Raw genomic sequence first — 15,438 nt, forward strand, 5'->3', positions numbered from 1 at the left:
AGAGGCTTTCTCGAACTGAAACCAAAACCAAACCAAAGAACCGAAAAGCGCCGAGGCAAAAATGGTGAGAGATGGAACAGAATGGGATGGAGGAGGGATGATGGGAAGATGCCGGGGCGTTCGATGGATGCAGACACATGAGGGACAGGAAGAATGAAGTCAGTTGTTCATTCTGTGAACTTGAGTTGAGCACTCTTACCTCTTATTGGCGTACCACCTGGGTGGATTATATGAATGCAAATAAGATTAAGAAAGAAGAGTCGTTAGTGCGAGAAGAGAGGCTGGCCGCTTTGGAAGAAGAATCAAATTAGCTTTGCTTTGTTTTCTTACAGACTGTATTAGGCTACAACAGGAAAGAGAGATTCAGAAAAGACAGCCATTGGCTCTAGTGGAGAAAAGCACAGGATTGAGCATTGGTCACTTTAGGAGGTCAAAGAGCAACTGGCACAGTGGATGAAGCACAAGGGGCCGTTCTGAGACCTGTGGCAGTGGCCGTGATCTAGCGGGAGAGGGGAGCTGAGGACTAATTGACTGGGAAACAGTGGAGAGTCTTTGAGCTGTGAGCTTTAGAGACACAGATGGAGTGAGAGTGTCAGTGTCGGTCCTGCCAGTGTGGCCCTGAGCGTGTGCTTTACTGCTAGTCAGCTAGTCAGTGTGTTCTGCTGGCCTATCGACACCGTTAGTAAAATGCATGCCATGCATTTTAACAGTAGTTTGAGAAACATGGTGGAGACATTAGTGGGAGGCATGTGTGTTCAGATCTACAAACTTACCAAAGGACTCTGGAGATTTACAAAACAGAGAGAAGAAAGACAGCATAGAAAATATGATTATATTCTTTACGTTTGCTCTGGTTGACACACTTAAATCTGACACTCTATTGTACAGGGTGAAAATCAAGAGAGAAATCAGACAACGGCAGAAAACAGGACAAGGGCAGAGCGGAGGACTCTGGGAAGACATGTCGTAGCATCGAGGGCTGGAAAACACATCGGAGCAACTCGAGCGACATGGTCAGCTTACGTATTTGCGAAACGAAACGGGGGTTTTGCGCTACTTAAGGAGAGACCACCCGATGCAAAGAATCACCAACGTGTTCAGCCCTGAATTTGGTCAGTTGGATGCGCAAACACACAACGAGGGTCACACAAACACACACACAAAAGGACGCTCTTTTTTGTCTTTTTTTTTGCTAGTTTTTGGGCATAATCGAGGTTCGCCAGGTCATGTGCTGCGTCATGATATGAGAGCAACAAACAAAACAACTTTGATGATTCTTTCGAGAGCTCTGAATGAAGCCAGATCTTACTCATTGCGCATTGGAGGAAGGAAAATAAGGACATGGAGAACGACACTTATTTATTATGCATGGTTCGGCTGCTTTTTGCAACTAAGTGTTAAAATGGAAACAAAACAAAGCCCAATTTAAGATGGCCAAAAATGCAGTCATAGCAGTGAATCATGGGTAATAAATTAAACAGACAGGAACACAAGACACATCACACACAGAGGGGACGCAGACGACGTAGATGCCGTTTCCTACAGAAATCCAAAGAAAAGGCTCCATGAGAAAGAACAGAAACTCAAACGGAAAGAAGGACAATAGCGGCTCTTGTCGCTGCTTTTCTTCTAGCGTTACGGAGGGAAATTACCTGATCGGAGCTGTTTGATGCGGCCGTTGTTGTTACTGGTGTTGACCGGGAGGAAGTCTTTGAACCAGGAAATGTCTGGGTCGGGGTTACCGCTAGCAGCACAGAGCATGGTGGCAGTACGGGTGCGCTCCACCACCTTGAGCTGGGGGCCCATATCTATGGTGGGGAAGCCTGGGGGCAGCTGATCCTCTGAAACACAGGAACACCATCACTGTTACACACACACAAACACACACACTTTCACCGAAGCTGCTGCGGGAACCTGCATGAGGAACTCAGGGTGAGGAAAGACACACACAGTAAATAAGCTTTCAAATAACATCAATATTAAACAGACAGAACTAGAGCGAGGCGATAAACCTTTACCCATCCAACTTCTACATACAGTTGAATTATTTTTGTGTGACCTCGTCATTTTTCAATAAACATGAATAACTATATACTTTTATAGCAACGATCATTTATTTTCAATAATCATTTGGAAAATGTAATTAGGTGACATTCTCTTCATCCCTCAAACATCAAAAGAAAACTAAAAAGAAGTGTAAAAGTATTAAATTAATCTCAGTAGACCATGACTAGAGGTTCATTCACACCTAGACATACAGACGACCGCTCAACCCAGATGTAATGTATTCTAATCAAAACTATGAGAGCAAGGTGAGGATTACCAATATCTTTGCATTATGAAGAATTGTGTCCAAAATAATTATTTTAGAAATGTTCTTTCAGTTATATTTGTGGTCATTGGTGATTTTCAATTTCAATATCCACATCTTCAGCACAAAATGTAGCTAAAAGATAAATAAATAAATACCTAGCGGTCTGATGTCTTTTTGGAACTCAGGTTTGACCAACATTTTCTGAAGGTTAACCACCTTGTGTGTGTGTATGCGCGTGTTTCTGTGAACCTCCAGCAAATACAAGCAATCTAAAACAAACACAAAGTCAACAAGCCTCTAGGGAGCATTACCAACACACACGCACACAAACACACAGTAATTACCACTGAACCACAGACATCTCCTGGGATTCACTTTCTATGAACCTCAGCTCAGGTACACAAAAACACCAAAATACTGCTTACACATATATACCGCCTCTCTTTCACTACTACCACTGCCTACACTGTATTTCACCATGTTTTTGGAAAAATTGTGTAAAAATGGATTATAAATGCAATGATTTGCTGTAGATTTACTTTATAATAGTGCAAATGAGCCTCTATGGTGTAGCTGCCGTATCACTGTACAGTGAAAGCTTGTATGTTGACAGTTCCCGGGACATTTTCTCTTGTTTCCAGAAAACAGTGAAGGATTTGAATGAATGAATGATAGACAACGGAATAATATCCCTGTCTAAATAGTGACTAAAGAGTGATTACGACACTTCAGCGCCTCAGAGGGAGGCATCTGCTGTAATGGTGGATTTCCTGCAGCTCATAAAGAGCTTGAAACGCTCCTCATTGTCTCGGAAATCATTATAACACTCGTCTCGTTCAGAGTGCTGCGAATCAGCAAAGATTTGAAGATGTCCTTAATTTATGCCAACCAATTGCCAAGGTCTGCGTTTCGAAATTCATACATCCCAAGGTTTAATTCATAATTTAACACTTCAGTAAAAGGAAATTATCTCAGTAGAAGAGGATGGTTAACTGTAATAAAAATAATGTCACACGCACACACACACACATACACAAAATGAAAATAAAATATTTATGCAAAATACAGTTCTGAGGGGGAAATATGACCTAGACATGTTCTTGGCAGGTTTCATGATTCATCCATTTGAAAAAAAGCATAAAGCAGCACAGCTGCTCTGTGATGTCCAGAATTGCCTGATGTTTCCCATGTTATTCATTTAAAACACTTCCAGTAATCATCCCTTGGGCAATAACACAATTGTCTTTCTGCAAACATTCTACTCTAAATCCTCTCTTAACTTTCACAGACTGTGAGCTACATAACGCAGTGGATGAGCATCTAATTTGAGCTCTTCTGTGGTGTGTAGTCATCGTCTGTTAGGAGGTACTTTGCAGCTAAAGTTACATGTCAGTCTGTTTTCCTAAACATGCAGGTATAAAGTTACGACAAAAGCTACAGAAAGCTGCTGAGGGATCATTCTGATGTCTAACCAATACTTGTGTCTGACCCCAACATTGTGTCATATTAGCTGATAGCAGGTTTTATCTGTTGTGGTGCACCACATCTTGTTGTTAGTTCAGCTGCCTTCACAATAAAGTTTAGCAATTTACCTCACTTCTGTACTTCTGTATATTATGTATGTCACCCATTTAACCCCCATGCACAATGCCTACTCATTATCTGAAAGTTTAAAGGTTTCCAGGAAGGGTGGGATCGGCTAAGCACTGGAGTGCTGCAGGGTTCAGTACTAGGCCCACTACTCTTCTCAATGTATGCTACAACAATTATAAAGTAGCACAACTTTTGCTATGACTGCTATACACATATGACACATCTCAGACTACATTTCCATTTCTGGGTTACTTTTGAAATTCGCTCTTTCAGGACAACTAATAGCTATGGCTCCTTTATGATAAATGGCTTGTGTTTTTCCTCATTCGTAAAATGAATGAATGTACTAAATTATTTAATGTGAACATTGGCTTACTGTTCAGATTCAGCTGTCCCCTGTGTTCAATGCAGAATGTGTCAATGCAGAAATGACCAGACTCACGCTCACTCGACTCTGCTAATTTATCGGCAAGGTTTATGGAAAGGTCAACAAATAATGTACAAGACACTTATCCAAAGCTCAGCACAACGCTAATTGCGTATTGGCTCTGGGTATGCGTAAGTCTTTAAAGCAATGCCAAGGTCGACGTGTGAATCATGCTCTTTAAAACGAGCCAAATTTCACCTGCCATAAAGCCAAATGCCTGCAGTCAACCTTAGAGGAACAGAGGCAATGCACCTAATAATTATCGAATGTGACAATCCATGCTGCTTGAAAACCAATGCCTTTCAGGCTATATGTATTGTTGGAAATCAAAATATGCCTGTGAGACTATACATTTTCTCTCCTGAGAGGAATCGATCTTTGGTCTCCGCTGCACAACACAGAACCGCAAATTCTCCTTCTATTAAAACTCGACAAGTTCAGCCAAATACATTAGTCCTTGGTCCTCTCCGGGCATGAGGGAGGTTTTTCCCTGGGACATTTTCTATTCATATTTCTCAAACTAACAGCAAAAGACTTTCTTTAGCTCCGCTGCATAATTAAATATGGATTTCTGGAGTCTTGGCATTGTTTTAGCAGCACTTTCCATGAATACACTACACTTTGCTGTCCCTTTCTTTTAAAGCATTAAAGACACAGATCCGACATTGTTTTCTGAAGTGGGATGCATTAGATTTGTTAGATAAACTATGATCTAATAGAACATTAATGTGGCATGAAGGGTAGCTAGTTTTAAACATATCAGATGTATTTGAATGCCATTTAAATGCTATATCGTCTACTGTACATCTAAGAATTAAAATAATTAGTACTGTCATCCTTTCCACATAATCTATAGGACTGATAATCCATTCACCGGGTATTCTGCAATAAAATAAACTCATTCAGTAACATGTTTGGGATTCGTTTGGGGCAGTTATATACTTCAAACCATCTCAAACTAATCCCAACTGTTTTACTGTCTATGAGTTTCTCATTGCAAAATCCACATTTTGACAGAAAGTAAGTGATTTAAAGGGGTGGTTGATTATGATTTCACTTTTTTAAGTTTAGTTAGTGTGTAATGTTGCTGTTAGAGCATAAACAACGTCTGTAAAGTCACGAGGCTCAAAGTTCAATTCAAAGGGAGATATTTTCTTTTAAAGTAATAGCTATTTAAGGACTACCAAAAAAAGGCAACCACATATGCTGTTTACAAAAGCAGTATCTCTACTGAAAACATGAAATAAATTCAGCAAATAGACTTGAACTGTTAACTGACACTGTTGATCAGGATTCCTGCTCAATTTCATCCTGATATTGGTATCGAAACAGCAACCAAAAGCATTTCACAAAAATCAGTGGTGTATTTTTTTTTTAAATACAAGTCAGTAATTGTTCGGTTTTCACCAAGAAGCACACACACACACACATGCACACACACCTAATCAGTATTACATTTATAAATCACCTCACGAATTAAACGGTACTTCACTGCCAGTTCTCTGATTAACTGTTGAAAAACGCCACGGCAGAGGCAGAGATGCGTCCTCAAGCTAACGGTGAGCAAATAACCGCCGTTAATTGTTATTTAATTTGTGCTCTCCACATGATTGTAAGCTTTTCTAGGAGAAAGGTTATTGACGAAAACATTTTAAAGCATAAATTAATTGAGCTGCGTTTGCCTTTTTTTTCTGCTGCAGGACGATTAAATCACAGCCACGAGAGCGAAGGGGAAAACAGCAGTGCAGGTCGATCCAGAAGGTGAGGGCAAGAGGAATTGTGAGGTTTCGAAGGCAAAAGCAATGATACGAGAGAGGGAATTAAAACATTAAATTAAAAGTTAGAAGCACGTGAGATCATTTTTCCCACAATCGCATTTACCTTCTTTAACATCAAGGGCAAAAAGGATCCCAAGCGCTCACCTGAACTCTCATTATACACTAGAGTACAGTATATCTCCCTTCCTCACGTCACCTGATGCAGAATAATGGCACAGTCGTCCTGTGAAGATAGCCGCCAGAAATAAAGAAATACCCCCAGTGACCATTTACACACATTAATGACGCTCAGGTCATCGAGCAACCGATGGATGTCCTGCCTAATACACTGCTGACGGGGGAAACGGAACCATGTGACTTTAGAAGGTGTTAGACTGCCCTTCATTTCACACATTCATACATATTTAACTCTTTAAAATAAAAATGTCATAATGCATTGTTAATTGTGTCTTAAGTGTGTTGTAAATTATTTAGTAGAATTAATTTTAGTTCAATCCCATTACTTGCTTTTGACATTTTGTGCATTTGTTGTCCAATTTTATTCATATTTTTATATTCATTTGGGTTTTATTTTTATATTTTCAGTTTTCATTTTTTTTGTTTTAGTGATGGTTTAGTAATCTTAAGATTTGTTGTCATTTTTATTATTATCAGTTTTTGGGGTTTTATATTTCTATATAGCTTTAATGTATTTATTTCACTTTTAATTGTATGATTTATATAATTTATATAATTATAAATTATATAATTGTATTCTTTCTTTCGTTCGGTTTTAATAATTGTAGTACTTCAACATAAATTTGTTTAATTTTATTTATTTTTTATCTTTTTTTTTTCAATGAACAAAAACAACATAAAAAAAAGCCCTCTGTACATTTCCATCGCATTACTGTAGCCATCCTTCCTAAAACGGCAGTGCTTCTCTCTCGTTAGCCGCAAACGCTTCCTAACGCGCTGGTCTAATGGCAGCAGGCTACAGCGGAGGACGCACTAATTAAATGCAGCTAATTGAGTCTCTGCGGACCGGGCTAACGCTCCGGTGTGATTAGTCACTGTTTACCCGCTGAAGTTAGCAGGGTTTGTTTAACTGACAATGAGTGAAGCCAGAGGAGGCCGATTCGCTGCAGCTGGAAATTAAAAGGCAGCGCGGCGTAATTGATTATTTCGCTTATCTGTGAGAAACGCTGCGAGTGAGATACTGGTGTTCTTTCTGCCGGCCACGGCGTTATTCACGGAGCTCAAAAACACACAGAGCTGGGGCCAGTTAATGGCTTTGTGTTGGGAATCGATCAGCGTCACAGAGCGACTGATGCACGTATTAGATGCAGCTTTGCCTCGCTCTCATTCCTTTAGTGTCGTCGGCAGATGTTTTTGCCTGGATGAGGTTATTCGCTGTGGAAAATCCCCACGGGCCATAATAAGATATATTTGTTGGACGTTTTGAGCGAGCGCAATCTCCTTAGAGCCGCTGTCACAGGTCAGCTGGTGTTAAGACACATTGTGCTGCGATCATCCCTCCCGCCGCAAAAGCGCAGATTACCAACAGAGACAAATAGCAGGAAACCCTTCAAGTATGACTGCCATCCCAGCCGTATTTTCCGCTTCCTTTGGCGCTTTTGTGCCAAGCGCCAGGCCAAAGCGGGTTAGGGTGGGCTTGTGTTTGCTTCACTTCGCTCAATATAAGTTTGTGCTGTTTTTTTTTTTCAGCCACAAAAGGGCAGAGGAGCGTTTTCTCTGCTGGACTGTGACGGCAGTCAATGTTACTGGATTCGTTCTGGATTGCGGCGCTCCTGCTGAACTCCAGAGACGTGCTGTATTGATCCGGGATTTGAGAGACAGAAGGAAACTCTACCGCTGTTCTTCTGTTTCTGATGTGTGTGTGTAATTAGCCCCCCGTGTTAATTAATACAGAGAGCGTTTTGTGCTCTGGAACAGTGAGTCACAACCATAACAAAAGGGTCAAATTGAATGCAGAGCTCAGAATCAGAAACCACTTCATTTTCAGGAATAGAGGAACTATATTTGTTTGGAAATATTATGTTTATTTGAATTAGACAGTAAATTAGGCAACAGCATCCTTAAAAGAAAAGGGAATAATATCCTAAGTATACTTCTCAGGAAGTCTATCTGTACTTTTTAGTGCTATTTAACTGCAAAACACAATTCACCCTCAGTACACATAACATATTACTATTATTGTATCCATCTATCACTAAATATGCTTGCACAAGATTTTTTTTTTTCCACTTCATATTTGATTGCATATATTGGTGCATATGAAAAAAAATGCTTTATATAAAATAAAACAAGGTTAAAATGTGGTTAAATCTATTAAAGGTTGATCTATTAAAATTACTAACTGAACTAATTACTAAACTGAAATAAATAAATAAATAAAATAAAATTAAAACAAATCAAATATAAATATAAATAATAATGACAAAAGCAGATACAATTACTAAAACACACAAATAAAAAAAATTAAAATATAAAATTAAAAGTTAATTCAAAATATGAATAAATAATATTTATTAACAAATTGCAGTACTGTAATATATATATATATATATATATTTTTTTTCTTTTTTTTTTTTTTTCTTTCAGAAAACACACATTTATATCTTAACACATTATGTTGATCTTGATTTAAGAATGTTTAGATATTTGCAATGGAACAAGACAAAAATACTAAACATGAAAATCGTGTTTTGTAGGATGAATTATTCGAATCTTCCTCAAAGGTGCTAAAGAACCGGGTCGACAGTCAATTATAGTTTAGTGCACATTATAGAGAAACATTTGTTTAAGTATTCAGCACAGCGACAGAAGAGACAAGACGTCTGATAGCTGTCAGAAATAAAACTCTTAAAACTCAAGTCAGTAGATTGCGTGTGCGTTTGCATTTCCACCCCCTCTCCGGCTCTCAGCTCTCATTTACTCCCCCTGATGTATTTGCTTGTTTTCTTTGGCATGGTTCAGCTTGGCCTGTTAATTACGCTTTTGTTCCGTCTCGAACATAATCACACCAGCGAATGTAAGAGCTCTCCATTAACGCTTCCTCTGACGCAGCCGCATTCGGCTCCTCTCCGTTTGCTGTTATTTTCTTCTTCTTCATGTGACACTTGTTCTATGATAATAAAGGTTATCTTTTACATTTGGCCGCGTGATAAATGACAGGTGGCTAATCCGGCCACCGGCGTGTTTATCAGTGCATTCCAGCTGCCGTATAATCTTGCGAGCGCTTTTACCGTGATGGAGGCAAAAAGCTGCAGTGTTTCCATCAATCATGTCTCTCGTAAGTCAGAAATGTGACCTGTTCAGGAATGCCGACCTCCGGCAATGAGAGCGCCGCTCGCGGGAAACCAGCGCAGATGTTCACCAGCATCTTTGTCTGGACATGGAGAACACTGCAGCACATTTGCCTGGATGTTACAGGATCTCAGTATGAAAAAAAAAAAGATGTCAGATTTATGCAGAAAGCTCTCAATTCATATCTGACATTACCACAGTAAGGTCATATTAAGAGGGTAGTTCACTCAGAAATGAAAATTGCCATAATTTACTATCCTTCATGTTGTTTCAAACCCATAAGACTTATATATTTATATTGAGATATGAAAGTCTTCTGAAAAGACATGGTCTCTTTATGAAAAACATAAATACTTCAGGCTTTTATTTACATTTAACCATTGATAATACAGTATTTGTTTGTCATATTTAATTATATTTCTGTTGCAAAGATGAATGAAAGTCTTATGGGTTTGTAAACACTGAGGTACCTCAGGGTTCGGTGCTTGGCCCTCTACTCTTCTCAATAGACAGGACAACTTAAGTATATTCTTTTATAGTATATTATTTACATAATATATATTTTTAAAGCATGCTAAATTTATTTATGTATAGAAAGTTTTACCTCATTTTAAATATAAACTGGCTTCACATTCTAATAAATTGGTCAGAAAGTAAAATAAGTGCTGATACATAGTATATAATGTTGTCTGGGTATTGTATTTTATTTTTTAAAGTTAGGACACACACCAGCAGCAAAAGATATGGAAAGCATCTCCACCTATTTAATAAATAAATAAATAAAAATAATTGTTTTGCTATCATAACTGGATGATGTGGTCAGCTGCGTTTTACTGTTTTCCAGAACAGACCTGACAGCAGTCACAAACCGCTGTGGTAAAACATTCATCCATTCGATTCTCTCTACTCTAGTTATGATATGAAACATGAATGTCCACGTGTTTTTTTTGTTTTTTTTTAATCATCGAGCGTGTTCCTACAGCGCCAGTCCTCCACAGATGCTCTTGGCTGTCGATACAGTAGATGTGTCTGCGGAAGTGCTCCGCATGGACTCTCTGATTGTGTGAAAGCCCTTGAGTGTAAACGCTTATTGATCGTCTGGACCGCCGAACTGATAAAGTCTGTCGATCGCTCGCTCATCAGCTCTGAATGACAGCGGAGAGACCTGAGCGCTCAGAAACACATGCATCAAAAGCAACATCATTAACCCTATAAAGCTACGGCATTATATTTGAAAGATGAAATGATCAACATGATTAAACCTGCTAAACCTGTCACACACAATCTACTACATGCCCTCGGTCATCTGATTGATAGTTTAGAGTTTTCTTTATCAAGTCAGAGGTCTTTTAGTCTAACTGTACAAACATCCAGCTTCAGCTTGAGCTTCACATGTCTTTTTTTGACTGAATTTTATCAAGTAAACTTCAGAATAACTGCAGTAGTATTTCCAGACTCGGCTTTACTTGATTCTCCATCAATCATGTTTTAGAGTCTCAAATCTGATCCTCAGGATCTTTTGAGGAGCGTTTGTTTCCAGAAGCTTTACTTTCACTGTTCCTCAGCGGTGGAATGATCTTCACAAGCCTCCAGAACATCTCACATCTTCTGAGGAGCCTTTATTTCTTCAGCTCTCAATCACTGCATTATATGTTTGGATCATTTCAATCTCATCTTACTAAGACATATTACTGGAGATATAGAGCGACGACTGATATTTATATCATTCTATGGAAGTATCTGCTGTACTGTTATGAAGATCTCATTGATTTACATTTCAAACACCAGAATTTCATCATCTAAATATCAGCATCTGCACCAAATTGCATATTTTTGCTCAGTTTGTGTCTCTGAATAAAATTGAGCTGATTTTAAATTTTTTTTTCAGACTATATGAGCCGTAAAAGCCTGATGGATCAACTAGATATATCAGATAGTTTGTCTAAAGGTTCAATAAACTGTTCAAAACGTGATATTTTCCCAACTCTTCTTTAAGCATCAGGCTGTAGAGGGTTAATGTGACCGTTCAGCACTGATTCCCGTGAGAGAGTGAATTCCTGACGTCTCTGTCTTGGAATCTCAGGCCATGTTATCTCTGGCTCGCTGCATTCCTGAGATGAATGAGACGACCTTTGACCTGCAGCGGGATCAGAATGCACACTTGCTGCAGCAGCTGTAGCGGATCTGCTCCTGAAATACCACACATGTGCTTCCCGTCTGATGAAACACCGAATCAATGTTCCTCACTAGATACACGGCTTACATTATTACTGAGAGACGAGGAAGGGTTTTAACATCCCAGAAATGTCACGCTTCAGCTTTAAAGACAGAAAGCCACTGCGTTTCTGCACGCGTGCCCTGTGGCGTCACATCCAGGAGAATTGTGGGTAATAACGGCAGGAAGTCGGCAGCGTGGCTCCGCCCACTCGCGCTGGCTGAGAGGTTGATGTGTGTGTGTGTGTCGGGAGCGTGACACGCGTCTGTAAGTGTGTGTGGGTGTGTGTGTGGAGGAGGACGAGCAACACTTTCATCCTGCGCCAGGTGTGTGTGTGTGTATGTATGTGTGTGTGACATTTACAAAAACGTGAAAACCTGGGAATTATAACATTTAACAGCCATGGAAATTATGGAATTTTATGTATTTAAATATACTTTTTTAAAGTGAATGTTTACATATTGAATTAGCTTTTATAGTTTCAGTTTTCATTTTAATTTTAAATTCAAAATATGTAAAATATTGTAATGTTTATATTTTGAATTTGCTTTTATTTTTATAGTTTCAGTTATCATTTTAATTTTAATTTGCTTTAGTAATTTTATGTGCTTTTGTCATTTTTATTAGTTTTTAAAGTAATTATTTTAGTATGTTTTTGTAATATTTGTTACAAAATTTTAGTTTAGCTAGTTTAGTTTACTTTAGTAATACACACAGCATATTTTACAATTTCAATATTAATATTTTGAACTAGCTTTTATTTTTAGTTCGTTTTAATTTTAGTTTAATGTATATAAAATACTATACTACTGTAATATCATTTTTATTTTCATAGTTTCAGTTTTCATTTTAATTTTAGTTGAATATAATATTATACTATTGTAATATTTTTTTATTTTGAATTAGCTATATATATATATATATATATATTTGTTAATATTAATTAGCTTATTTTAATTTTAATTTTAGTAATCTTAGTACTTGAACTTCAAACTATTTCAGGTCAGGCAACATTTTAAACATTTTTGTTTTAGCATGTTTAAATGTAATTTTTATTAGTTTTAGTTTGACCAAACAATATGAACACTGTTTCTATAAAATAATTTTCAGAAACCCATATCCTACAGTTTCATATGAAAGATTCCTCGATAACAACATCCAATAACAGATCATTGACTGTTCCTCATAGCACACATTATAATGTAAGTGAATATATGTCAGTATTTCAGACATCAGACGCACGTCAAACGCAGAGGGAACAATCTGCCATCCTGCAGGAGATCAGTCCAGCGTAATCTCCTTTCTGTTCCACACAATTCCTTTCCTTCTCCAGAAGAGGCTTTCCCAGTAATTCTCCATGAACACAAAGTTGATTTGACTGAAGCGGGTTTTGAGCACGGACACGTCGATTTACGGCTGACGACGCGAGAGATTCCCCGAGTCAACGCGAGACAAAAGACAACAGAAGCAGGTCTTTCTCTGCGTCCTCTAGCTGCAGACAGACCGCTCGAGCTTTCATTTCCTCTGAGCTTTTATAATTAATTTCGTTTAAGGGCTGCAGATCGTTGGATGTTCTGCTGACTAAACCCATTTGTCATTTGTGGGTTTATTTTGCGAAACCTCCTTCACACCCCAGCGGCTCCCCATCGCTCATTAAAACACACTGAGTGTGTGTGTGTGTGTGTGTGTGCGCGGCTGCACTTATGCAGCTCATTGTTAAACACAGGTAACAGGTGACGTGTTTCAGATTAAATGAGCTCTGTGTCACAGTTATCCATCTAACTCACCCCACGGCCTCGGGTTTGTCTGGTTAGCGTGATCCCATTAGACTCTGCTGGTAGACGCTCTTAACTACAACTAGGGCAGAAAATAAAATCTCCATTTTTTTTTTCAGAATGTTTGACCAATCCAAGATTTTGAAAGTTACAGGCAGGTAACAAAAAAAAAACATGGTTACTACACTTTTACTATAGTAAAAACATGGTTAATTTTCGTAAGGGGTAACATTCTCTTTATGAACCATCTGGTTAAAGAAAGTTCTCTTCCAACTGCAGCACACATGATGTAAAACTAACAACTCTGCAGAAAAAGATATATGAAATATGAAGGCAAATATTGTCTTAAACACACCCTATATGTGCATAAATAATATAAAATAAGAAAAATGCTAAATATTTCTCAGCCAAAACATTCCATTTCTGAGGTAAACTCAACAATCGAGAATAATCGCGAAGATTCAAACTCCAAATGACTGATGGTATAACAGCAGTAGCATCGATTATTGAGTAAGGGATAATGTACATCCAGCTGTGTTGTTATCGCAGAATAACCCCGACGCGAAACAACTGGCTGAATGTACATTATCCTGCTTATTACAAAGCTTCCACAAATAAAAACAGTTCCTAGCAATTGTATAATGCCAACTTCAGTTCTGTCATGACAACTCTCGGAGGGATTGGCATGGTAATATACATGACAATGTTAATGTATTTGGCCTTGGCGGAATAGATCTGCTACGCTGCTTCTGCTGCGGCAGAGCAAGTACCGAGACTTGCTACTGCCAACATGAATCACCTCTTAGCAGATCTATACAGGTGGAGCTGGGGAAGCTGGAGGGCTTCTGAAGCAAGCTGCACTGCTATGGCAAGCTCTAGTCATATATTTGAATGCTGAGCAGCGAGCTCATTGGCTACTAATACAGGAGAGAACCAATCAACTGTGCCATGTGATAATGATGTCATTACGTCAGGCTGAGTTAGACCTATCAGACTGCACCATCAGAGTTTCATGCCAGAACTCTGTATTTACCCGGATTAACCTGTGTTATCAGTTTTTACTGGTTGTTATCGAGGAATATCGCGACTGACCAATCAGAATCAAGTATTCCGCTTGCGTCTTTTGCAGTGTCTCGCACATGAAACGTCATTCTATAAACGCGACACTGAAGTTGAAGTAGTTCAGCTGGCTTCTCGTAACCTTGCATTTTTCAGCACAAATGCATTTGGTGTAAATATTAGCACTAGCGATATGTTCTAGGTTACACTCATTCGTAAAGTGCGTCACCAACTCTTAGCATTAGCAACGTGTCTAAATGTAACATTTGCTAAAATATTTTGTTAAAATTGTGATTCCTCGATTAAAAAAAATAATACAATCATGACAAAACATTGCATTCGCATTAACAGATAAAAACTGAAAAATCGCCCAGCTCTGGCTATAATATTGTGCTGTCTTATCTCCACTGACGCCGTGCATTCTGGGTACTTTGCATGTGCACATTCTCTGTGATGTCTTCCACGTTTCTGCAGGCGGTCTTCATCGTGTGCCGCCCCGCGATGCTGCATTCGGCCGTAATTATACAGTGTTGTGTGGAGCTTCTCCTCTCGAGAGTGTCATTAGTTGAATTAAGGGCGACCCGGAGGAGGCCGATTCATCTAGCAGAAAATGACTCCAATATGCAGAGCATCAAAGCCGTCAGATAAGAGCCCTTCACTACTGTGAAACCATTAGCACCTCCTCACACACCAGCCAGCGCTCAACAAAACCAGCACAACACAAACACAAAACGCCTGGACAGAGCAAATGCATGTCTTTGAGGAAACACAAACACAACAAATTGATATTTCCAATAATAATAAAAAAAAATTAACAGTTTACACACAAATCTGTTCAACTTGTGTTTCACGTTTATTTTTAAAGAATAATTTAGTCAACAATCAGTAATATGAGTCTCTACACGATTGACCAAAACAAAACCAAATATGGCAAATTATGGTAAGCAACTAAGGCAGTGACTATTTGA

At 38.7% G+C, this 15,438-nt stretch overlaps 1 protein-coding gene across 1 annotated transcript in view; it reads right to left on the minus strand.

Moving 5' to 3' along the window:
* Window positions 1-15,438, minus strand: part of LOC107724002 (receptor-type tyrosine-protein phosphatase delta-like) — a gene marked incomplete at its 3' end in the record, with an annotated part of 266,996 nt that overhangs the window by 21,710 nt on the left and 229,848 nt on the right. Inside the window, exons 11-13 of the mRNA XM_016532768.1 lie at window positions 1,653-1,841; window positions 774-782; window positions 200-217 (exon numbers count right to left, since the gene is read on the minus strand). Of these exons, the coding sequence (XP_016388254.1) occupies window positions 200-217; window positions 774-782; window positions 1,653-1,841 (216 nt within the window). The remainder of the gene's footprint in view (window positions 1-199; window positions 218-773; window positions 783-1,652; window positions 1,842-15,438) is intronic.

Source organism: Sinocyclocheilus rhinocerous, unplaced genomic scaffold, assembly GCF_001515625.1.
Source record: "Sinocyclocheilus rhinocerous isolate Xijiao unplaced genomic scaffold, SAMN03320098_v1.1 scaffold2771, whole genome shotgun sequence".
Classification (NCBI taxonomy): Eukaryota; Metazoa; Chordata; class Actinopteri; order Cypriniformes; family Cyprinidae; genus Sinocyclocheilus; species Sinocyclocheilus rhinocerous.